The 23636-nt window shown below is 46.2% G+C and overlaps 2 protein-coding genes across 2 annotated transcripts in view; both read left to right on the top strand.

The window, feature by feature from the left end:
- The window catches only part of zbtb17 (zinc finger and BTB domain containing 17), a 14777-nt gene extending 2766 nt beyond the window's left edge, over positions 1-12011 (top strand). The window contains exons 3-15 of the mRNA XM_080014613.1: positions 713-892; positions 2011-2346; positions 3096-3185; positions 3536-3912; positions 4755-4897; positions 5343-5643; positions 5764-5851; positions 6370-6486; positions 6587-6707; positions 7369-7499; positions 8212-8466; positions 9461-9550; positions 10365-12011. Of these exons, the coding sequence (XP_079870739.1) occupies positions 713-892; positions 2011-2346; positions 3096-3185; positions 3536-3912; positions 4755-4897; positions 5343-5643; positions 5764-5851; positions 6370-6486; positions 6587-6707; positions 7369-7499; positions 8212-8466; positions 9461-9550; positions 10365-10819 (2684 nt within the window). The 3' untranslated portion in view covers positions 10820-12011. The remainder of the gene's footprint in view (positions 1-712; positions 893-2010; positions 2347-3095; positions 3186-3535; positions 3913-4754; positions 4898-5342; positions 5644-5763; positions 5852-6369; positions 6487-6586; positions 6708-7368; positions 7500-8211; positions 8467-9460; positions 9551-10364) is intronic.
- A 2233-nt stretch (positions 12012-14244) lies between these two features.
- ddost (dolichyl-diphosphooligosaccharide--protein glycosyltransferase subunit (non-catalytic)) lies at positions 14245-22824 on the top strand. Its single transcript, XM_080015024.1, has 11 exons — positions 14245-14485; positions 15391-15501; positions 15598-15684; positions 16192-16295; positions 16409-16503; positions 17715-17808; positions 19801-19949; positions 20038-20185; positions 20932-21052; positions 21149-21255; positions 22156-22824. Exons 1-11 carry the CDS (start codon positions 14248-14250, stop codon positions 22303-22305), a joined length of 1404 nt encoding a protein of 467 aa, XP_079871150.1. The 5' UTR covers positions 14245-14247; the 3' UTR covers positions 22306-22824.
- The last annotated feature ends 812 nt before the right edge of the window (positions 22825-23636 follow it).

Here is a 23636-nt window from a genome sequence, read left to right as displayed (position 1 = left end):
CTACATCATGTGGACGGGCGGGGTCCAATTCGGCATCTATGGGGTGTGCTGAAACAACAAGCCAGATCCATGGGGGCCCCACCTCGCAACTTCCAAGACTTAAAGGATCTGCTGCTGACGTCTTGGTGCCAGATACCACAGGACACCTTCAGAGGTCTTGTGGAGTCCGTGTCCCGACAAGTCAGAGATGTTTTGGCGACATGAGGGAGGGATACACAATATTAGCGGTTAATAGTGCTGGTTTTAATGTTGTGGCTGATCGGTGTATATATTTATATACTGTATATATTCTCTCCCGCTGCAAGTTCTTATCAGTTGGGGGATATTGTTGATGTGGCAATGAAAGAACCCTCACTTCCTCTGCAGATAGGTGAATACAAAGAATGCTGTACAATTGACTTCAAATGTTAAGGTCTGGGCAAGGGGACACGCTCGACTCAAATATAGTCTACCATTTTCAGAAACCTTGTGTGTCCATTATATTTTCCCAGTAAAATATGTTGGCATCAAGGCTTTCCCTTGCAAAGTATACTGTTGATTTACTTTAAATCAAACATAATGTAAATCAATCTACAGATTTAATCTTACTTTACTGTTGCACACAAAGTGTTCTGCATGCTGGTCTCAGCTTCATGACGTTCAGGGCGATTGCAGATGCCGTTGTTAAAGGGTACGACTTGCTAACGACTTTTGCTGTTGTGCGTCACTGCAGGTTTGGGCCAAGTCCTGGAGTTCATGTACACCGCTAAGCTGAACCTGAGCTCTCAGAACGTGGAGGATGTGGTGGCCGTGGCCAACTTCCTCCAGATGCAAGAGATTGTGAACGCTTGCTCGGCCTACCAGTCTGTGGCCACTCCAGCCCCATCGGTCATAACACAGGATTTCACCATGGGTGGGTAGAGACGTCAGATCGGACAGCGGTTTCAATCTACTGTAGTTCATCTGATTGGAGACCACTGAAATAGCATCTCCAACCGGAGGTTCTTGCCGGGTCCTTGAGGTGCTTCAAAGTGCTTGCATTCCGTCCTCAGAAATATTAAGTGCTGGAACACCTCGAAAATAACCCCCTTTTGTGCTTAAGTGCTTGAAAAGTGAAACATTGAAACTACGAACATTGAAAACCTGTGATTACCCTCCCCCCGCTACACCAACCAACATGAACATTAACAGTCTGAATGCTGGAAATGACATACTGTAGAGTGTGCCAGGGAAATGCACATTTAATCCAGCATGGTTGGAAATAGTTTAATACATATAATCTAGCCATCACAATTTGTCCCTTGTCAAAGTGGCTCAGACCCTTACGCTTGCCCATTTTTCCTGCTTCCAACACGTCAACTTCAAAAACTGACTGTTCACTTGCCTCATATATCCCACCCCTTGACAGGTGCAACTGGAACAAGATGATCGATGTTATTCACTTCACCTGTCAGTGGTTTTAATGGGGCTGATCGGTGTATATTGTATATTCTCATAAATAACAGACAATGAGATTATAGATTCAAGATTCAAGATTCAAGATTTGTATTTGTCACATACATATACATACTTCCATACATATATGCAGTGAAATGTAATGCAACGCACCCGGTGATAGCACAAAATATGTCCTAGGAAAAAATAAAAATAAAAAATGTATTTCTATAGGCCGACTAACTGACTCCTAAAACGTAATACAGTAAGTTGAATACTTATAGAATAAAATAAAAATATATAGAATAAAATACAATAAAAAATAAAATGGAATAGAGGGAATATGCATATGTATATACAGATATGTGCATTAATTATTAATTATATTATATTTTAATTTATAAAGATCACATTGAAAGTTGATTATATTGGTTTTATGTGAAGTCCTTAAAACATGAAAACAATAGGCCTTAAAAAAGTACTCGAAAGTCCTTGAATTTCATTTTCAATTTCATAAATAAGGCTGGACAACTCACGAGGAAACAACTTGTTGTGTCTTATAAGTAAGGCAACTCTAGTTCTACTTTTCCAAAACAGAAGATAAAGCCGTGGAGGTGGAGCAGCAGCAGCAGCCGGAGCAGGGCCTGGTGGAGGTGGCTTCCCAGGTGAATGGGGAAACCCAGTGCGCCTCTGTGGAGAACGTCAGCCCTGCTGTTCTCGAGGAGAGCGCCACACCTGACCCGGAGCAGACGCTTCCTCAAATGCCCGTCAGGACGCACCCTGGCCGAGGTCGACCCCCCAAAAACGCTTCGCCCGCTGCGCAGAAAAAGGCCACTGCAGAGGCTGCTCCAGAGGCTGCTGCAGAGGAAGAAAGTGCCGTGAAAGAGGTTGCCGAATTCCAAGATGACCCGTCTGACGCCGACTACACGCCTAGTCAGTGTATTTTCAGTACATATGGATAGATGGGTGCTTTATTCATCCCCGAAGGGAAACTGCAATTGTCCCAGTAGGGCAATAAGCCTACCGTATACTTTGTTTACCTATATACATATGACAGTATGTAAAAGGGTATAACTTTGGTTTAAGAAGGGGAGGCACAATAAAACCGGGGGTCTGAGGGTCCTCTCCCAGGGAGGGAAAAAAAATGCCATTCCTAGACATGCATGCATGCATGCATAAGGAGACGCGGCCGCCCCGTCCCAATATGGCAGTAACCTAAGATCCAACCGTGCGGTAATGGAGTAAACAAAATGCAGTCTGGTTCCAATTGTGAATGTGTTTGTGAATGTGTATTCTTGTGGTAGAAGTAAAGAAAAAATCGCTGACAGATCCTTTGTTTAAAGTTAGCCTTTGCAAAGTAGCTACTTACTGGAGCTCGGCCACCGCTTCCAGAGATTGCGCCATAGACACTAGTACCGAGGGTGTGTGTGGGGTTTTGGGGAGGGCAGTGGACGCAATCTTTCGAAACTTAAAAGCGCATTGTTTTGCATCTAAAATTAGCACACAAGTGCTTTTGATGCATATTATTATATTCTATATAGAGGGGTACAACTCTGTTTTTCCCAGGAAGGGGGGCATGGGCGGGGGTGTAATTTCCATCCCTGTACACATAGAGAGGAAATTATTTGGATAATGGATTTTACTCCTCAGTAAACAGTGGTCTGCCCCCCCCCCCCCCCCAGAATCACCGTACAAGACTCCTGGCAGCTCAGCGTACATGAGTTCCAGAGGAAGGAGGATCAGAAGAGCCCCTCGACGAAACTTCCCACCCGGTGAGAATGAATTACCCGATCGGCTCCCTCATAAAAGAAGGAGGGAAAAAAAAAAAAAAAACGTATTTAAATAATAGCCAGCAAAAAAAAATCCATCTCTTCACACGTGTTTTTCTCTCCATTATTAGCGCCAGCTAGTAGCCTAGTGTTGGTGAGAATCGGCTTTGTTTATCACCGGTTGCCTTTAGTGATTCACGTCACTAACTGCACTGAGCATAATTGCCTGGACGTGGCCTTTTCTTAAGTTTGTTTTTGCCGCTGTGACTCCTAAATTTGTAGTATTTCACAGATATTCTAGTTGGCTTACAAACGTAGGAAACCCCTTTTTAATTAAATTTTTGTTTTAAAAGATAACGACACGGACGAAGAAAACACTGCAAAGGCCGCAAAGGAGGAGAAGACGGCCGTCGCCAAACCAAGCGAGGAGGCCCCTGCGGGCCGAGGGGACTCGGGCGAGGACGACGCGGGCGACGACGCGGGCGATGACGCCGACGAGGAGGTGGAGGAAGAGGAGGAGGAGGAGGAAGAGGAGGAGGGGGAGGAGGAGCTGGGCGATGATGATGACGATGATGCTGACGAAGACACGGCGGGGGGCGGGGACGAGGGGGAGGCGGACCCGCAGGGAGAGGCGGAGGACTCGAGCGGCGGCGGCAGGAGCACGCTGGCGGGAACCATCAGCAGCCGCTCGGAGTCCAAGCCCTACAGCTCCGTCACTCACAAGTGTGAGGTGAGAAACAAATTCAGTTTTTTTAAATTGAGGTGGAGGTGTGGGAATGCTGTGGATGGATGGTTGGGCGGATGGACGGATACAGTAGATGAATAGTGGGATAGATAAGAACTTCATTCATCCCAAGGGGAAACTACAATGTCCCAGCCGCTTGCATCAACACAATAAGATAAAATAATAATAAGGCAATAGAAACATGAAAAAAGAAAAGAATGGAAAATTAAACCTAATGATAAATGACAGATGTAACCTAAGTTAACGGGGGGGGAAGCCAAAGACCAGGAAAATAAAAAGGACATGTTCCAAAAATGAAATTTGCATTTATGTTGACGTGCCCAGGTCAACTTTACACCACTTGTAAGTTGCCAGTTGTCGTGGTGGTAATCAGTGTACCGTAAACGAGCGCGCAATATTTAACATATGGAAATAAGTTCTCACGTCCTGATATGAGTCACCTCTCGACTCGTTGGGACTTCCAACCATGAACGGATGTAAAGCAATCTTCAGGGGAAACAAAATATTGAATAAAACATTACATGCTGCTATGTCTTATAAGTGCTGTAAAGTGCAGGCGAGTGACATTTTGTGGACAAGAACCTCAACAATCAGGGAGCTGTTTGTTATTCGCTTGCGAAACCTGTGATTCCACGCTAGAGTACTGCAAACTTTTTCTACCTACTGTAAATGCCCCCTTTTTTTTTTTTTAAACAGTTTCCAATTTCATCGCCGGGGGGGGGGGTAAGCGGTAGCCTGCCTAGGATATACAATAGTAGCAGTCGTAGGATACTCTATAACAATTGCCTTCACCGCACGCTGGCGTCGGTATTGCGCTTGTTTTCCAGGACTGTGGGAAGAAGTTCACGCACACGGGCAACTTCAAGAGGCACATCCGCATCCACACGGGAGAGAAGCCGTTCAGCTGCCGCGACTGCCACAAGGCCTTCTCCGACCCCGCCGCCTGCAAGGCCCACGAGAAAACGCACAGGTTGGTATCGATTTGCATGCTTTTTTATCTAGCCACACAGAGAAAGGGAAGCATTTCTTCACCGTTTCTCAGTGATTGCCTTTGTGTAAGGGGCAAACTCAAAATGCAGCGTTGCGGCGCCGGTGTACTGAGGTGGAAAGAGGACATTGAGAACCAAAAAGAAAGCAGTGGAAGGACGGTGTTCGTTGTTGCGACCTGTAAGCCCCCCAGTGCAACCAAAAAAAATGAATTCCCCAGTTCAGTTCATGCCCTTGTTGTATGAAGATGAGATCACTCTTTATTAATCATTAGAGGCGTTTCGCCGCAAAAACAGTGCAGTATTACAAAGTGCTTTTCTCATCTGAAATACGCCGCCTACCTTCCGCCTACGACGGTTTCACCAAATCTTTTTATTTATTTAGTTTTTTTACCCCGCTTTTCTCCCATCTCTCCCTTCCTCCCCCAGCCCCCTTAAGCCGTACTGCTGCTCCACCTGCGGCAAGAGCTACCGTCAGATCAGCCTCCTCAACCTGCACCGGAAGCGGCACACGGGCGAGGCGCGCTACAGCTGCGGCGAGTGCGGGAAGCTCTTCACCACCTCCGGCAACATGAAGCGCCACCAGCTGGTGCACAGCGGGGAGAAGCCGCACCATTGCGACTTCTGCAACAAGGCCTTCTCCGACCCCACCGCCAAGATGCGGCACCTGGAGACCCACGACACCGAGAAGGGCAACAAGTGCCCGCACTGCGACAAGCGCTTCAACCAGGTCGGAGCCCATTGCCCCCCCCCCCCCCCCCCCCTCCCCAAAAAAACAAAAAAAAACAAGGCACTGGCCGATGATTGGACGAGTCGGTCGTGACCTGCTCTGTTTCTGTGCTCTCTTAAGTTGGGGAACCTGAAGGCTCACCTGAAAATCCACATCATGGACGGCCCACTGAAGTGTAGAGAGTGTGGCAAACAATTCACCACCTCAGGTGAGCGGGAAAGGGAATTACGGCGAAAGATTTCGAATGGTTTGACTGTTTCATTGTTGTAATTGTCCTATATATTAATTTTTTTATTTTTATGAGCCGCGTTTAACAAATGGGAGAACAAGTCGATTTTCATACCACGTCGGAACTTTCAACTCGTAGGAACGCAAAGAAAACACCCAAATATCAGATGCTTTGTAACGTCCGCGCAGTCAAAAGCGCTGCGGCGTGACTGGATGGATTGATAAGGAAGCCGGGTTGCATTTTGAGGAGAAAATAGTAATCCTGACCAGGAGCCGCGTCTCTTTAAGGAGTCTTTAAAACCTGCAGTTCAGTGCCACAGAAAGGGAACTTTACTCCGTTTGTATCTTCAACATCCGCCTTCACAATCCACTGTTGACAGGGGGTTCACCGCTGTGTCGGGGTAACACTGTACTTTTTTTTTTTTTTTTTTTGTGATCTTTTCGAGTGGTCTGTGATGTTTATTCATTTATTATCCATCGTGCTGCGTCTCCCCCCAGGGAACCTGAAAAGGCACCTGCGCGTCCACAGCGGCGAGAAACCCTACGTGTGCATGCACTGCCAGAGGGCTTTTGCCGACCCCGGGGCGCTGCAGCGGCACGAGCGCATACACACAGGTACCGGTGCATTACCCGCGGTGGGCCCCCAGGCCCGGCCCCTAACGCCGCGCTCCAATAACTATACGAACTGACGAGACGTGTTCCGTTTGTGTCACAGGGGAGAAGCCCTGTCTCTGTTTGATCTGCGGCAAGGCCTTCACCCAGGCCAGCTCGCTCATCGCCCACGTCCGCCAGCACACCGGGGAGAAGCCCTACGTCTGTGACCGCTGCGGGAAACGGTCAGTTCCACCATTTTAGATTCCAGAGCCAACATTTATTATTATTATTATTATTATTATTATTATTATTATTATTCTTTTTATATATTCATGTTGTGTTGACCAGCCTCTAGAGCAGGGCCGGACATCATTCAGAAATGTTCGACATCAACAACAGTGAATTATACGTCTTTCAATGCTAGGAATACAGATTTAATGGTCACATACTGGTCCTCCAGCATATCAACTACTCAGGTGTATGTCATCGCTTGTCAATTCGAGTCAAATGGAGAAATGCTTTAGAGACGTTGCAGGAGTCATAGCAGCAAAACACAGAATGAGATTTTTCCATTTGCTGTTTCATGCCCTTGTCGTGCTGAAAAGGGACCATAGATGCCACTGAATGGCGCCCAATTTACAGAACACAGCGTCGATGCAATTTTAAGATAAAGCCATGGACCATGGATCACATTCATTGATAAGGGAACACTATAGATCCCCTCGTGTTCCCCTTATTAAACATAAACATATCGATCTAGCAGAACCCTAAATGCATAAATGGTAGCTACCTGTAACCTTGACAAAACAAGGTTTATTTACGACTTCAGCACTTTTTGCAGAGTGGCTTCGAACTGAACAAACATGCTCCTTTGACGGGTGCTCCCTTCCTCCTTCCGGACAGGTTCGTGCAGTCCAGCCAACTGGCCAACCACATCCGCCACCACGACAACGTCCGTCCGCACAAGTGCAACATGTGCAACAAGGCGTTCGTCAACGTCGGAGACCTGTCCAAGCACATCATCATCCACACGGGTGAGCGGGGAGCGTGGAGGCGGAATGGGTGTCGTCGAAAAGCGAACTTTGTGTTTTCAGCCACGTGTCATGGGATGGGCGTGTGCTGTGTGCTGCTCGCTCCTTACTGTAGCTGCCGAGTCGGGGAAATGATGTGGACACTCAAAACAGTGACTTATAGTGGAGCAGGCCATTTGGCGGAAATGTTTAATGATTGCCTTATTAAAGTGTCCTGTTCACAGCACAACCTCACTGATCGCTTTATTATTGATTATTATTGTTGTATTGAACGTACAACTCAGCGGCAGCTTCTCGCTGTGCTTAAATGCAGTCCGATAAAACCTTATAGCCCGACATCTCCAACGTGTTTTGAATAACAATAATATTGCCTTTTATTTAAAACTACTTTTTGCAATTCCCCCAGTGTGTCCAAAAGGTAACGTTTGCTGAAGCAGCGCAACTTCCTGTTTCTAGTCTCTTACGTTAGCGTGGGTGTAGTCCAAAGAGCTGCTTTAACCTACAATACAACCCTGAAACACCCGATAGAACTCACCCTTTGTGACTGTTTCTTTCCCCGGTATAACATGAGGCAGTGTGACGTCCTCTAACATACTGTGAGCATCTCATTGAAAATGCAGTCACCCACGTGTATTTATAATCTCCAACTTCCTCTGCTGCCGTATCCAAATTCATCCCTGATCCGTCCGCTCGCCTCGCTCGTCCCCCACCCCAGGAGAGAAACCCTTCCTGTGCGACAAATGCGGGCGCGGCTTCAACCGCGTGGACAACCTGCGCTCCCACGTCAAGACCGTCCACCGCGGCAAGGCGGGCATGAAGCGGCTGGTGATTGCCGGCTCGGAGGAGGGCATGAACGGCTTCTCTGGGGCCACCAACCCCGACGAAATCAACATCGTCACAGTCACCACGGAGGACATCGTCACGCTGGCCACGGAGGCCCTGGCCGGCAGCGCCGTGGCCCAGCTGACAGGTCAGCAAAGCACGCTAGGAAAGGGGGAAAGAGTTTAGTAAGTTATGATACGGAGGAAAGTAGGAAAGCGAAGCCAGACGATAATGGGGCGAGGCGCTAGACCGACAACTTTGCTGTATGCAAACTTTCAGAGGGAGACAACTTTGTGAATAGCGGGGTTCTTGCCAGGTCCTTGAGGTGCTTGAAGTGTTCGAATTTAAGTACGTAATTCCTAGAAAATATCCTCTTTTGTGCTGAAGTGCTTGAAAAGTCTCTGAAAAAAATGCCGTAATACTAAACCTGTGATAACCTCCCCCCCCGGTTTTGTTTTAGAAATGGTAATGTGATATTCTTCTATTCTATTATTTTTCCCTTGTAGTAGTCATATTTGTTGTCGCACCGATATCTATGTCCCGAATATACCTGCTTCACCAACCAAGCATGAACGTTCTGAACGCTGGGAATGACATCATGCCAGGGAAATGTTAATTTCACACTTATAATATAGTAGATGACAATGAGATTAATAATCGATATAAAACGTGTGTGTGTGTGTGTGTGTGGGAGTGTGTGTGTGTGTGTGTGTGTGTGTCAGTGTCAGAGGCCTGAGAGAAAGGGGGTTGGAATGTAAAACTTCAGTGTGAGGTAAAAACAGAAGGCATTGGGCTTTACTTAAGAACATACGGTATGGTAACTTGGTAATTTTCAGTGGTAACTCGGAAATTTTACATCACAAACGCCAGAATGAACCCTGGAATAGACTCCTGGACGTTGTCTTAACTTTGTTTGTTTGAGTCGTACTCCTATTGGGACAATGGAAGGAGAGCTTAGTTGCGTGTCACTTCCTGCACGTGTCTCAGTGGTGAATAATACCAGGATATATTATGGGAAGCAACTGAGAGGGATAACATAAGTGATGATTAATAAAAACATAATTCAAATACACTAGTTTTCCCTGAGGAAGAGATCTCACTCACTCTTAATGTTCCTGCCTTCTCTACCCTCTCTGTCACAGTGGTTCCAGTGGCGACTTCTGTGTCCGCAGACGACACGGAGGCGTTGAAAGCTGAGATCACCAAGGCCGTGGAGAAAGTGCAAGAAGCAGGTGAGATGGGGGAAAAATAACTTTTATTTACTAATTTCAGGTCAAACAATCCATTATTTTTTCCCCCAGCGGTGGAATAAATCACAAAAGGAACGTGATTGGATGTGATTAAGCTCACATTTAATGTCATTTAATTAAAAAATTTATTACATGCACGGGGTGAGATTAAACTAAAAAAGTATCCTGGTTCTCAAACAAGGAAGTTGCCGTTCGTTAAAAAGAATAGTTCAAGTCTCATCCCTTTAAAATGAATTCCAAGTTTTAACGTGTTGACATAACAGCTCTCAATATAACACGTCATCAGACAAACCAGGGTTCTCTGTCCTTGAGGTGCTTGAATTTCATCCTCAGACATTGAAGTACTGGAATACCCTGAAAATAGCCACTTTTTGTGCTGAAGTGCTTGAAAAGTCCTTGAAAAAAACGCGACCATTGAAATGCTGTCATATTCCCTCTGGTTTTGTTATTCAAATCATAACATAATGAAAATGTTAGTCACTTTTGCAACGGACATTATTCCAGGGAAATGTACATTTAATCCAGCATGGGTGAAAATAGACACTTATAATAGTAGACGATGATGAGATTAATAACACAGATATAAAATAGATTATACTAAGATTATATTATATTTTAATTAACAAAGATCACAATGAAAATGTATTATATTGGCTTTGCATGAAGTCCTTAAAATGAAAAAAAACAAACAGTGATTTAACAAAAAGTACAAACGCAACAGGCAGAATTCTTTGGTTGGACATTTCGACCTTGGACCTCACCCCCTTGTATTCTCCTCCCTTGACGTCTTTTCCAGACCCCAACACTCGGATCCTGTACGCCTGCGACTCGTGCGGGGACAAGTTCCTGGACGCCAACTCGCTGGCCCAGCACGTGCGCATCCACACGGCCCAGGCGCTGGTCATGTTCCAGGCCGACTCAGACTTCTACCAGTACGCCGAGGCCACCGCCGGAGAGGGGGATGCGGCCGCCGCCTGGCAACCTACCGCCGAGCAAGTCATCCAGGGAGGGGAGCTGATTTTCCGCGCCCAGGACCAGGAGGCGAAGGCGGAGGCGGCGGCAGAGACGCGGGAGCGAGCGATGGAGGGCAAAATGGAGGATGAGGAGGAGGATGAGGAGGAGGAGGAAGGAGGAGAGGGGCCGGCCCAAACTGAGCCTCACGCTGCGGGGGACGAGGAGACTGTGGCTGCCGCCGCGGTGGAGGTTGAGGACAAAAGAGAAGAGGAGATGGAATGCGAGAGTCAGGGCTGAAGGAGAAGGAGAATGTTTAAAAAAAAAAAAAAAAAAAAAAAAATGTATGCCGTGGCAGAAGAAGTCTGTTATAAAGATGAATAAATGGACAGAGGCGGGCAATCAAGTGAGCTACTGAAGACCCCGAGGGTTGACGGGGGCTTTTAAATAATTTATGACGAGGAGAGAATATATGTTTCTTAATTTGTCTCTGTCTTTCTCATTTTTATTTGTTTGCGATCACGTTATCTGTGGTTTGAGAAATGGGTCATTTCCATGGAACTGCCCTAAAACACGTCCCAAATGAAATGATGCACATTCACAGAGAACGTGAAATAATTCAATTTGATATTAAAGCACGTAACGGCTACTACGTTGCAGTAATGAATGTTCTGATAAGAAAAACACAGGGAAAAAATAAACTGAGATGAGATACTAGTGAAAGACGAGCCAGTGGGCCACACAGTAGGCGTCGTGTACTCTGTGTCTGTGTATCGGGCGTGTTTCTGTGGCGGTTTCCTGGGAACGACCCAAATACCCTCCCGAGTTTGAGACCACCTCCAGGAAGTTGGTGCTATGAAGCTTTAAAAACTTGACAATGTGCTCGGCTGACGTTCGTGTGTCTGAGCTGTATGTGAACTCGGGTGCCGCCCCCCGTCGATGGTCGTGCGACAAAAAGAGCGACGTAGCTCCTTTATTTTTCCACTGCGGCTCAGATGAATTATGTACATTTCCCTGGGACATTCCAGATATTTTACTGTCTTCCCCGGAAGACGCCGGCGCTTCTTTCATGCGGGCGTGGGCCTACGCTGGTGCTCCGCTTGGTTAGGATTTAAACACCAACAAACAGAAAACGATCCGGCCGCCCCTCCTGAACGCCGTCAGGCGAAAGGCGTAAACGTGGAAAGTGGGTCGACAACACGTCGGCCGAGCGGGGGCCAACCCCGCGGCCGACATAGCTGTGAACTTCGGTCTGCTCGGCGTGGACACAGTAATGGACACGGGACATGTCCGTTACGGGCCTTTAAAGGGTGGAGGTGCGAGGTTGGAGGTGCGCTTTGAAAGACGTGGGGAGCGGAGTCCGCCCCTCGAGGTTCCATTCCCTGCCGCCGGGGGGCGCGGGTCCGCGGCGCCTGCTTCCGGGAACAAGAAATTAACAGCAAAACAACAATGGCGGCGGTGACAGAAAGCTCGTGTGCAGCAGCAGCGGGAGGGGGCCGCTTTGCATTAAGATGACAAAAAGAAACATATACATACATATAAACAATATTCATACGGAACTCTTGCCAACACCGGAGTGTCGTGTTTCTCGGCGGGACAACGTCACCGACCGCGGTTACGGCGACCTGTCGAGCAATTGAGCCGAGCACCCGTTGGGCTCACTCCACGGCTTAAAGCCTCGTTGCTGCGTTACTGGCCGGGGCTGTTTGGAACTGAGTGTCTCCGCTTCGCTGCCAATGCCGCCGGTTGCGCGTTTCGACTGTATACTCGCTTTGTCGTCATTACAGCCCCGTTTTCACACGCTGCGTCGTCTTTCCTTCGGGCGCCACGTCTTTCTCCGCTTCGTTGGCGTCCGCTGCCGCCGGGTGCAGGGGTGGGAGTGGGGCTTTTATGGAGTGACAGGGACCTTCTGCCTTCTTTATTCGACTATAGCGTCTAGTAACCGCGGTGTCTGCTCTGAGTGAACGGTATTTCTGTGAAGTGTGGAGAGAGTCTGCGAGGTGGTGAAAAGCAACGACGCGTTAGAAGACAGAATGGTGAAATCAGGCTCAAACAGTGTCACACGAAGTCATTTATTGACGCTATATAGAAAAGTGAGAAAAATGTATAACGAAACAAAGACGCACTGCAACAACTCAACAGGTCCAATTTCTTCACTGGGGGCGTGGTCATCCAGCTCTAATGCTGTGTCTGGATACAGAACACCTTGTTTTTAATTATATCACTTGACATCTATTTAACAGCAGGGAGAAATGCATTACAATACAATTAATGTAAAATACAAGAATGATATTTATATACACATGGATGCAAGTTTGTGCTTGGAGAGATAATGTCCTCAGATCAACAAAGCAGTCACTTATTTTTGTTAAAAAGCAGATGCATGCAAGCATTTATTGACTATATATATATTTATCATACACCACCTGCCTAGTATTGTGTAGGTCCCCCTTCTGCCGCCAAAACAGCGCTGACCCTCTGAGGCATGGACTCCACAAGACCCCTGACGGTCTCCTGTGGTATCTGGCACCAAGACGTGAGCAGCAGATCCTTTAAGTCCTGTAAGCTGCGAGGTGGGGCCTCCATGGATCGGGCTTGTTGTTCCAGCACATCCCACAGATGCTCGATCGGATTGAGGTCTGGGGAATTCGGGGGCAGAGTCAACACCTTGAACTCTTTGTCGTGTTCCTCAAACCATTCCTGAACAACTGTTGCAGTGTGGCAGGGCGCATTGTCCTGCTGAAAGAGGCCACTGCCGTCGGGGAACACCGTCGCCATGAAGGGGTGTACTTGGTCCGCAACAATGTTTAGGTAGCTGGGACCTGTCAAAGTAACATCCACATGAACGCCGGGACCCAAGGTTTCCCAGCAGAACATTGCCCAGAGCGTCACACTGCTTCCACCGGCTTGCGTTCGTTCCGTAATGCACCCTGGCTCCCCCTCTTCCTCGGGTAAACGACCATCCACCTGATGGAGAAGAAATCGCGATTCGTCCGACCAGGCCACCTTCTTCCATTGCTCCATGGTCCAGTCCTCACGCTCGCGTGCCCACTGTAGGCGCTTTCGGCGGTGGACAGGGGTCAGCACGGGCTCTCTTATCGGTCTGTAGCTGCGCAGCCCCATACGCAGCAAGCTGCGGTGCACCGTGTGCTCCGAAACCTTTCTGTCGGAGCCAGCGTTAACCTTCTCCGCAATTTGCGCCACGGTGGCCCTTCTGTGGGATCGTACCAGACGGGCCAGACTTCGCTCCCCGCGTGCATCGATGAGCCGCGGGCGTCCATTGCCCTGTCTCCGGTTCACCGGTTGTCCTTCCTTGGTCCACTTCTGGTAGGTGCTCACCACCGCAAACCGGGAGCACCCGACCAGTCCCGCCGTTTTGGAGATGCTCTGGCCCAGTCGTCTGGCCATCACGATCTGTCCCTTGACAAAGTCGCTCAGGTCCTTGCACTTTCCCATTTTTCCTGCTCCCAGCGACGACGGCCTGAGTTGTGCCTGTTGTGTTGCACAGCAGCCTCTGCCCTCCAGCCTCGTCCTTATTGGGCCCCCCCCGGCGCGCATGCGCGACTCGCTGAGGGGACGGGGGGGAAAAAAAACAAAAACGTTTGAACGCAGCCAATCAGCTGTGCTGCGCTCGCGACGCGTTTCCCTCTGCGATTGGTCCAGTCGCAAAGGTCAAGGGTCAACTCGACGCTAACGCTGACGTCGACTCTCCGGTCTCCGAAGCAAAAATGGCGTCGTTGACAGCAGTCATGCAGGCGGCCCGGCCCGGTTCTTTACCGGCGGCCCGAAAGCAGAAGGGCGGCGCGGGGGCCCGGAGGGGCGCCGGTGTTCCGGGCAGCGGGTTGCTTTTATTTCTGACGCTGGCGGCCGTGGTGCGCTCGGCGCAGGCCGACGGGAAGACGCTGGTCCTGCTGGACAACATGAACATCAGGGACACCCATTCCATCTTCTTCCGCAGCCTGGCAGGTGAGAGCGGGTCGAGGCGGGCCCGCGAACAAACAGCCGTTATCGGACACGAGCCCCGAACGTCGACGGGAAGTCCCGGGAAAACCGCCGCCGTCAGCTTCGTTGCTACCGCTAGCGAGCTGCCATGAGCTCGCCGGGGAGGGAGACGTGTTGTTTAAACTGCGGAGGCTCTACCCCCAGACCTCCATCAACGAGACGCGTTTTACTGGAGCTGCGTGGCGTTCACGCATGAATCGCAATGGTCGCGATGTTCTGCGGGTGACGATCGGCTCTTTCTTGGGACATTTACACACGCAACAACTCGCGTGGATGTTACAGCCACGCAAATAGAAGCACTGTTTAAGAACAGACTGTGGAGTTCAGAAAGTTGTATTTCTTTACTGTAATGCAGCCTATAAGGCAATACATTGAACTATATCACGGTATTACGATGAGTATACTCCCAGACCGTATCGAATCTCATCCCACCATTTTACTCAAGCAAAAGTACTAACGCTGTGACAAAACATTACTCTAACGTGTAATGGTTAAAGTACCACGTTTATGTTTCTGCTTCCACCTACTCTTTGGTTTACTTAAAGTATTATGGGTAAAAGTACATCTCACATTCAGTGCCTACTTTACTCAAACCACAGTTTGATAGACCCATATTTCTATGCTTTGGCGTGATTTTCATATATCTTAATGTAATTCCTGAGTTAAAAATTTATTATAATAATAGCGCAATGAGATATTGCTGTTGAGATGAAAGTCAAAACCGAATTAACTAAAGTACTTTAAAGATGTAATTAAGTACCACTACTGCAGATCATGGTTTCGATGTTACAACAATATATTGCCCGGCCCTAATTTACACTGTTTTGTACGTCTTACAATGTTTTTGTTTTTTTGTGTCTACCTTTTAGATCGTGGTTTCGACCTGGCCTTCAAGACGGCAGACGACCCTTCTCTATCGTTGATCAAATATGGCCAGTTTCTGTATGACCACTTGGTTATCTTCTCACCTTCAGTGGAAGGTAAACTTCATGCTTCTGCGCCACAGCCAAGTTTCCAGTTTTAGTCTTTGAGCTTTTCTTTGATACATTTTTTTTTTTTCTTTGTTTCTTCTTCAGATTTCGGAGGCAGCATTAATGTGGAGACCATAACCGCCTTCATTGACGGCGGAGGCAATGTCCTCATCGCTGCAAACTCTGATATCGGTCAGTTTCAAAGCGGCAGTTTCCAAAAACTTGTATTTTTTTATGCTGTGACAATGTGCATTTTAAGAGTTTGTTGCACTTATTTTTCGCTGCATTCAAAGGCTCGTGTGATTGGCATTTTTTTTCCAAGTATGGATGTGCTACAGGGGACAGAACTGTAGCCTTGGTATAGTAGTAATACATTTTATTTGTGAAGCGCTTTTCAGGGAACCCAGACGCTTTACATCACATAACCAAAAAATAAGTCAGTCAAATACTGCAAAGTAAAATACTAATTTACAAATACAACAAAACAAGATTACAGGAAAAAGTGGTGGAGGAATATAAGTCGAAAGGGAATTTCAGACATTAAAAATAAAATTCTTTATTCATTCATTAAAAGATTCATTTTTACCCCAAAACAGTTTTGGAAGTGAATTGAGTGTTGTCCATCTTTTAAAATTGTAGATCTTAAATATAGAATTTGGACAATTCGTAAATACTCTGTCTGGGTATTGGCTATTGCAGGGGACCCTCTGAGGGAGTTGGGCAGTGAATGTGGAATTGAATTTGATGAGGAAAAGACTGCCGTCATTGACCATCACCACTATGATGTATCTGATCCTGGCGAGGTAAGCAGCCCTTTTAGGAAATATGGCGCATTTCAGTTGATGCCGTGAAAGAATTCTCGAAGGGACTCTACACGGCCAGGACCCAGAACATAACAGACCTGTCTTCTCTCTAGCACACCATGATTGTTGCCGATCCAGAGAACCTGCTCAAAGCTCCTACCATTGTAGGCGAGCCCACCAACAAACCCATCCTGTTCAAGGGTGTCGGGTAAGCTTCGCTTTCACAAACTGAAATTCAACTACACTGTATCTGCAGTAGTGGGCGACCGATTGATCGGGCTGATATTTGCGCGTTTTGAGATAATGGGCATCGGCCGATGTCTGCGTTCACGAGGCCGATAAACAAAAAATGTCTGCAGATTAGTATTGTCAAAAATGTAGATTCTTCCATACATATTGATTCTGAATATTCGAAACTGTTTCAATACTCATTTTTTGCATTATCGCAGCTGCTTGCTCGTCTCTCCCACAGCGAGTCACACACACCGCGGTAGTGCCCACATAGCCCCGCCTCCTCTTTTTCACGCACTGTCTTCACTGTCTCCTTCGCTCCGGTTTGTAATAGTTTTACTCATTCAAGATGGCAACCTGTTTTGAAAGAAAACAGCAGCAGTGCTGTTTGGAAATACTTTGCATTTGAGGCGAAATGTAAACCTAACTCAGAGAATTGGAGTGAAGTGATTGTACTCCTCCACACAGCGCTGCACCGTGTGCGTTCTTGTGTCCATTTTTCCTGTCTTTTTTAGTTTAGCTGTTAATTAATTTTCTCTCCTTATTTCTCAAAAAAAAACAAAAAACTGTGCGTCCCAGTTCTTTTACAGTGGTGGTGTAGTGGACAGTCTCCCCGTTGCTTTCCGGTGCTATGGGACAGAATTCGGTAAACACTGGATGTTTTGGTGTCAATGCTTGTAAATAATAAATTCTGCACTTCTGTAATGGGGAGACTCTGTTTCACGACCAAACCTTAATATAACGCCGTTTATTATTTATTTTATCGCTTATAATTTATTTTTCATTCATTTGTTATTTTTAATTTTTCAAATTTAGTCTTTTATTTAAAATGAGTGCACTGCAGAAACAATACAGACAATAATGTAAGAGATAAATGTTATTTTAATTTCAGCAAATGTGTCTCATTTATTATTATTATTATTATTATTATTTTATTATTATTATTAATAAATTGTTGTATTTTATCAGATGCAAAAAAAAACAAATAAACATAATATTGGCATTATATATGGGCAAATATCGCGTTCTAAAAATTGACATCGGCCATTGGGGAAAACCCATATCGTTCGACCACTAATCTGCAGGTATCGGTAAAATTTTTATTTTTATTTTTTTGTTTTGTTTTTTAATAAAGGAGTTATTGAGCTTTAGACAGTGAACCATGCATAACTCCACCCTTTCTTCCAGTATGGTGGCAGACCCAGACAACCCCCTTGTCCTGGACATTTTGACTGGCTCCTCTACCTCCTACTCCTATTTCCCTGACAGACCCATCTCTCAGGTTCGCTCCATTTAAAAACACTAATGTGTAGTTAAAAACAGGGTTCTTACCGAGAGCTTGCATTTCATCCTCAGAATTGTAAGCACAGGAATGTCTTGAAAAAAGCCCCTTTTGTGCTGAAGTGCTTGAAGAGTCCGGGCAAGATAATCAAAAACCTGTGATATTTCTCCAGATTTTGTTGTTCAGATCATAATGTTATAAAAATGTTCCTGAATCGCTTTCACGACATAGATGAGGCCAGGGAAATGTGAATAACATTGATCATCTGGTTCCAGTGGCACCTGTCAAGAAGTGGGATGTATCAGGCAGCAAGTGAACAGTCAGTTCTTGGAGTTGATGTGTTGGAAGCAGGAAAAATGGGCAAGCCTAAGGATCTGAACCACTTTGACAAGGACCAAGTTGTGATGGCTAGACTACTGGGTCAGAGCATCTCCAACACGGCAGGTCTTGTAGGGTGTTCGCATGTGTATGCAGTGGTTAATACCTACCAAAAGTGGCCCAAGGAAGGACCACCAGCGACACATATGGGAAGAAGGAAAGCCAGCAGAGGCAGTGTGATGCTCTGGGCAATGTTCTGCTGGGAAACCTTGGGTCCTGGTGTTCATGTGGATGTTACTTTGACAGGTACCGCCTACATAAACATTGTTGCGGACCAAGTACACCCCTTCATGGCAACGGTATACCCCGATGGCAGTGGCCTCTTTCAGCAGGATAATACACCCTGTCACACTGCAACAATTGTTCAGGAATGGTTTGAGGAACATGACAAAGAGTTCAAGGCGTTGACTCTGCTCCCAAATTCCCCCGATCTCAATCCGATGGAGCATCTGTGGGATGTGCTGGAACAACAAGCGCAATCCATGGAGGCCCCACCTCACGACTTAAAGGATCTGCTGCTCATGCCTTGGTGCCAGATACCACAATGACCCGTGGGAGGCATGGACTCCACAAGACCTCTGTGTTCTGTGGTATCTGGCACCAAGATGTTAGCAGCAGATCCTTTAAGTCACAAGGTGGGGCCTCCACGGATCAGGCTTGTTGTTCCAGCACATTCCACAGATGCTCAATCGGATTGAGCTCTGGGGAATTTGGAGGCCAAGTCGACACCTTGAACTCCTCGTCATGTTACAAACCATTCCTGAACAGTTTTTGCAGTGTGGCAGGGCTAGGGTTCAGTGCATGTGGGGAGCCAAGGCCTGCCGGTCGGGTCTGATCCCACAGGAGAGCTATTGTAGATAGCAAATTGATGAGGAAAAAAATTGTAATAATAAAGTAAAACAAAGTTAATGCTGCTATGATAGAAAGGTGCCAGAACACAGTGCATCGCAGCAGTCAGTGTCCATGCTGACCCCTGTCCACCACTGAAAACACCTACAATGGACACGTGAGCGTCAGAACTGGACCATGGAGCAATGGAAGAAGGTGGCCCGGTCTGATGAATCACGTTTTCTTCTACATCATGTGGATGGGCGGAGTTAGGGTCCGATCCGATGGAGCATCTGTGGGATGTGCTGGAACAACAAACCCGATCCCCAATTCTTAACTTCCAGGACTTAAAGGATCTGCTGCTCACGTCTTGGTGCCAGATACCACAGGACACCTTCAGAGGTCTTGTGGAGTCCGTGACTCGATGGGTCGAAAAAAAAGAACCGTGCGTGCGTGCGTGCGTGCGTGCGTGCGTGCGTGCGTGCGTGCGTGCGTGCGTGTGTGTTCGCTGAAAACGGTAAAAGTTGTGCTCAAAACAAGGTGCTTGAATTTCATTTTGTAGTGCCAAAATGAAGCCTGTAAAGAAGGTATAATCCTGAGCTACGACATTATAATTTCCTTCTCCAATTTTAAGTTCTTTCATTCCTCTTCAAAGTAGACTAGTGATACTCAGCCTTATTATGGAGTGCCTAGGTTCAGTTGAGAGATGTTTTTTTTTTTTTTTTTTATCTGTAAGGTATTCTTCCTGATAATATAATCATCCGGCAAATGTGTGAATTTCTCCAGTACCCCCACGCCGTCGGCAAGAACACGCTGCTTATTGCCGGACTCCAGGCCCGGAACAACGCCAGGGTGGTGTTCAGTGGATCGCTCCAGTTCTTCAGTGACGCCTTCTTCAACTCTGCTGTGCAGAAGGCCGCACCCGGATCCCCAAAGTAAACCTGTCCTCCCCTTTCAAGTTTATTTATTTTTATTCATTAAATGTTTTCAAAGGCAACTTATTCACAACCCCTATCCCCGTAGGCACGAGCAGACTGGGAACATGGAGCTGGCCGAGGCCCTGTCTCGCTGGGTGTTCAAGGAGGCCGGGGTGCTCCGGGTGGGGTCAGTCATCCATCGCCGCGTCGGGGAGAGCACGCCCCCCACAGCCTACACCATCACCGACCTGGTGGTGAGTTCCACCTGGGGATTCCACAGTTCCAGCAAAATGTCGCGACATTATTTTTGTCGGTTATCACAATTGAAATGTGAGCTACAATATCATGTTAATTGACCAATGGATTATATTTTCTATGGTTTTAAACCTTCTCAGGGGTTTTGCAGTAATTTAGCTCTATCAACAATGTTCAGGCATCAGGATTTTGGACTTGGCCAGTGATGACTTTTTAACAATATAGAAGGAATTTTAGAATTCACAGTATTGGCCTCCTATTTTCAGGGTTATTTTCCATTATTCTGCCATTTTTATATTTTTATTGTGTAACAATTAATTTATTTTCAGGTTTATATTGCCTGGATTTTTTTGGAATTCTATGTTCATTTTCCACTGTCCTGGCATATTTTATCATGTACAGTGAACTGTGAGGTTTATTATCTTTGCATCTATTGACACTTCTGCTACACTACATTTTTATATATTTTTATTCTATTGTTTGGAAGTATTAATACCTATTGTTTTTATGTGAGCTGCTGGGACATTGCAATTTCCCTTTCTGGATTAATAAAGTATCGATCTATCTATTGCAATGTACTATAATGGGACCATATATATATATATATATATATATATATATATAAATTTTTTTTATCGCATTGTATTATTGGTATTGGTTCATCAAGAGTAATCGAGAATACGAATGAAGTGCCGAAAATAATTCTGTAGGTTCTCCATTAAACATTGCACTGCTCTCCTCACAGGAGTACAGTGTTGTCATCGAGATGCTTTCTGAGGGCAAATGGGTGCCCTTTGATGGAGACGACATTCAGCTGGAATTCGTGAGGATCGATCCCTTTGTCAGGACATACCTCAAGAAAAATGGTACGGAACTAAACTACTGTGAGGTGTTGTTTTTTTTTTTTTTTTTTTTATAATTTGTGTGACCCTAATAATAATTATACGGCGTCTCTCCACCAGGCGGCAAATACAGTGTGAGGTTCACACTGCCAGATGTGTACGGGGTGTTCCAGTTCAAGGTTGACTACAACCGACTGGGATACACACATCTGTACTCTTCCACTCAGGTGAGATGATTTAAGAATGCCTTTGTCCGATTAAGATGATTTTAATTTGTATCTTTTGGGATAAAAGAAGGAATGCACCGATGCCAATTTCCCACTCATTACTGTAACTAAACAGACTTGGTCTGGTCCAAGTCATTTCAGGGTCGTTGCCACGTCGGGGTTGACACAAAGCTCCTTTATCCATTTGAGATCTAAAATACACTTCAGTGAAAATAAAGCCTGACGTGCCGGCTCTCTTTTTAAACTGCAATTCCCATGCAAATTATTATTTTATATGCGAAACATTATTATGCACACATTGTGTTTTTTACAAAGGGAGGAGGGAGATGTATTTAATCTAATCATTGGGATTTCATTTTCTACCTCGCCTTAATACACACTCAGAATGTTTTGGTTTTAAGCTGTGACAACCAAATTTGCCCCTGGGTATTAATTACTTGTTTTATCTGTCTGGTGCCATAGTAACCTCCTGGTGTTTGTAATACATAAACTCCATCATTCAATACGTAGTAGTAATGTTTCCAGTGAGTGTGACATCCAGAAAACAGACACAAATTGGGGAAATCCAGAGGCTCTCATTGTGTCACGCTGTGTTACAGCAATTTGTAAAGCTAATGGAAAATAAGTTTATATTTTGCCACAAAGGGAATATTATATAGTGCTTGAAGCCACTCGCTGGAATTTATCGATGGACGCGATCTAAGTGTGACTGTAGGCAAGGATACAAATACACACAGAAAACTCAATGATATTTCAATGGACTGTTTTTTGTTTTTTTTCCCTGAATGACTATGGGTGGGCTGTTCAAATGTGACTATTGCCAGACAACGTATTGAGGCGTGTGTGCGCCTCAACTCTTCAACTACGTACAGAAGTGAACCGTGCTCTTTTCACCCCCAGGTCTCCGTGCGCCCGCTGCAGCACACGCAGTACGAGCGCTTCATCCCGTCGGCCTACCCCTACTACGCCAGCGTCTTCTCCATGATGGGCGGACTATTCCTCTTCAGCATCGTCTTCCTGCACATGAAGGAGAAGGAGAAGTCCGACTGAGGCGGCGGGAGGAGGTGGCCTGACGGAGGCGGCTGTTTTGAGATGGAGAGTAATCGAGGGACAATTTGAGAGCGGCATCACAAGAAACTTGCTGCGGACACCCTGGACTGCAGTCCTGAGCGTTTTGTTTTGTTTCTGTTTTGTGACCGTGCTGTTGAAATGACAGCGGGGGTTCGGAGGCCCCGACGATATCTCATCAATTACATGCCATGCGTTTTTGGGAAACTTTTGTACTTCTAAAATAAATGTCACTCTTGTGTCAATGATTTGAAGCCCTCGTAAATTGTGAATTGAGTCAGGGTTTGTATGCAGCTGGCTGTTCGGATGCGTCTTGGAAAGCAAATCGGGAACCAAATTGTGTTTTGTCAATACTAAGGATAAGGAAAACGTTGACGTGGTAACTTCTTGCACTGAATGTTTGTTTTTTTTTTGTTTGTTTTGTTTTTAATAATTAGTTTGACTTAGATGAATGTGTTTGCAACACAACCTACCACAATAAAACATTGACATTCCACTGTTGCTTGCGGTCGTGTGGTAAATGCAAATGACCTGTCTCCAACCACCCGTCACATTAAAAACCTGCACTAATAACCACGTATATTGTAGGTCAGTGCTTCTCAAATGGTGGTGCTCTTACCCCTAGGGGTACGTTGGGGTACAGAAAAGTGTTAAAAATATTGGCAATAATTAATGTTAAAAAAATCACATTGGACGCACATGCAGTATATCATTTTATTTTTTTTCTACAATGCCAGTGCAGGGGAAAAAAGTGCAAAAAGGTCTTGGATGAGGCACACTACTAAAAACAAGTCTGAGAACCACTGATCTATATCTAAACTAGGCCACTTTATTTTGGAGCACGTAGCATGCATATGCCCCAGTGTTTACTTATTTGTATTCTTTCGAACGACGTGACGCAAAACAAACCGTAAGGAACAACGTCACCAAGTCATTTAAAACGACATAACACTGAGACGCTGGCCAGCCCGGTGTGGGGGAAGTCGCCAGTCGATGACGTAACAGTCCACGTGACTCCAGTGCCGCCGAGCTAATGAAGCTAATATTAGCCGCGAATTGCAATTTGACTTCACAAAACAAAAACAAAAACCCTGCAAAGGCGAGAGGGCGGTGAAGGTAATTGTACTTGTCAAAAAACTAGGGCGACGCGAAGGCCCAACAGGATGAGCGGGGAGGTTGGAATTTTAGAAGCACACAAGTCTCCGCCTACGTGACGGTCGCTTAACGTGAGCTAGCCGAATGAGCTTGCATGTTACCGTAGATAGACATAGGACATTAGCTACGTTAGCTAAGGCTAGCAAGCGAGATATCCA

This window comes from Zeus faber, assembly GCF_960531495.2.
Source record: "Zeus faber genome assembly, chromosome: 15".
Taxonomy (NCBI): domain Eukaryota; kingdom Metazoa; phylum Chordata; class Actinopteri; order Zeiformes; family Zeidae; genus Zeus; species Zeus faber.
Note: the sequence above shows the minus strand (reverse complement) of the source record. Positions and strands in the feature narration are given on the sequence as shown.

What these genes read in the sequence shown, in the direction of transcription:
- ddost (XM_080015024.1), top strand. Translation starts at nt 14,248, where the DNA reads ATGGCGTCGTTGACAGCAGTCATGCAGGCGGCCCGGCCCGGTTCTTTA. An exon ending in GACATACCTCAAGAAAAATG is followed by an intron (nt 21,053 to 21,148) that starts GTACGGAACTAA and finishes TCTCTCCACCAG; the next exon opens with GCGGCAAATACAGTGTGAGG. An exon ending in ATCTGTACTCTTCCACTCAG is followed by an intron (nt 21,256 to 22,155) that starts GTGAGATGATTT and finishes TTTCACCCCCAG; the next exon opens with GTCTCCGTGCGCCCGCTGCA.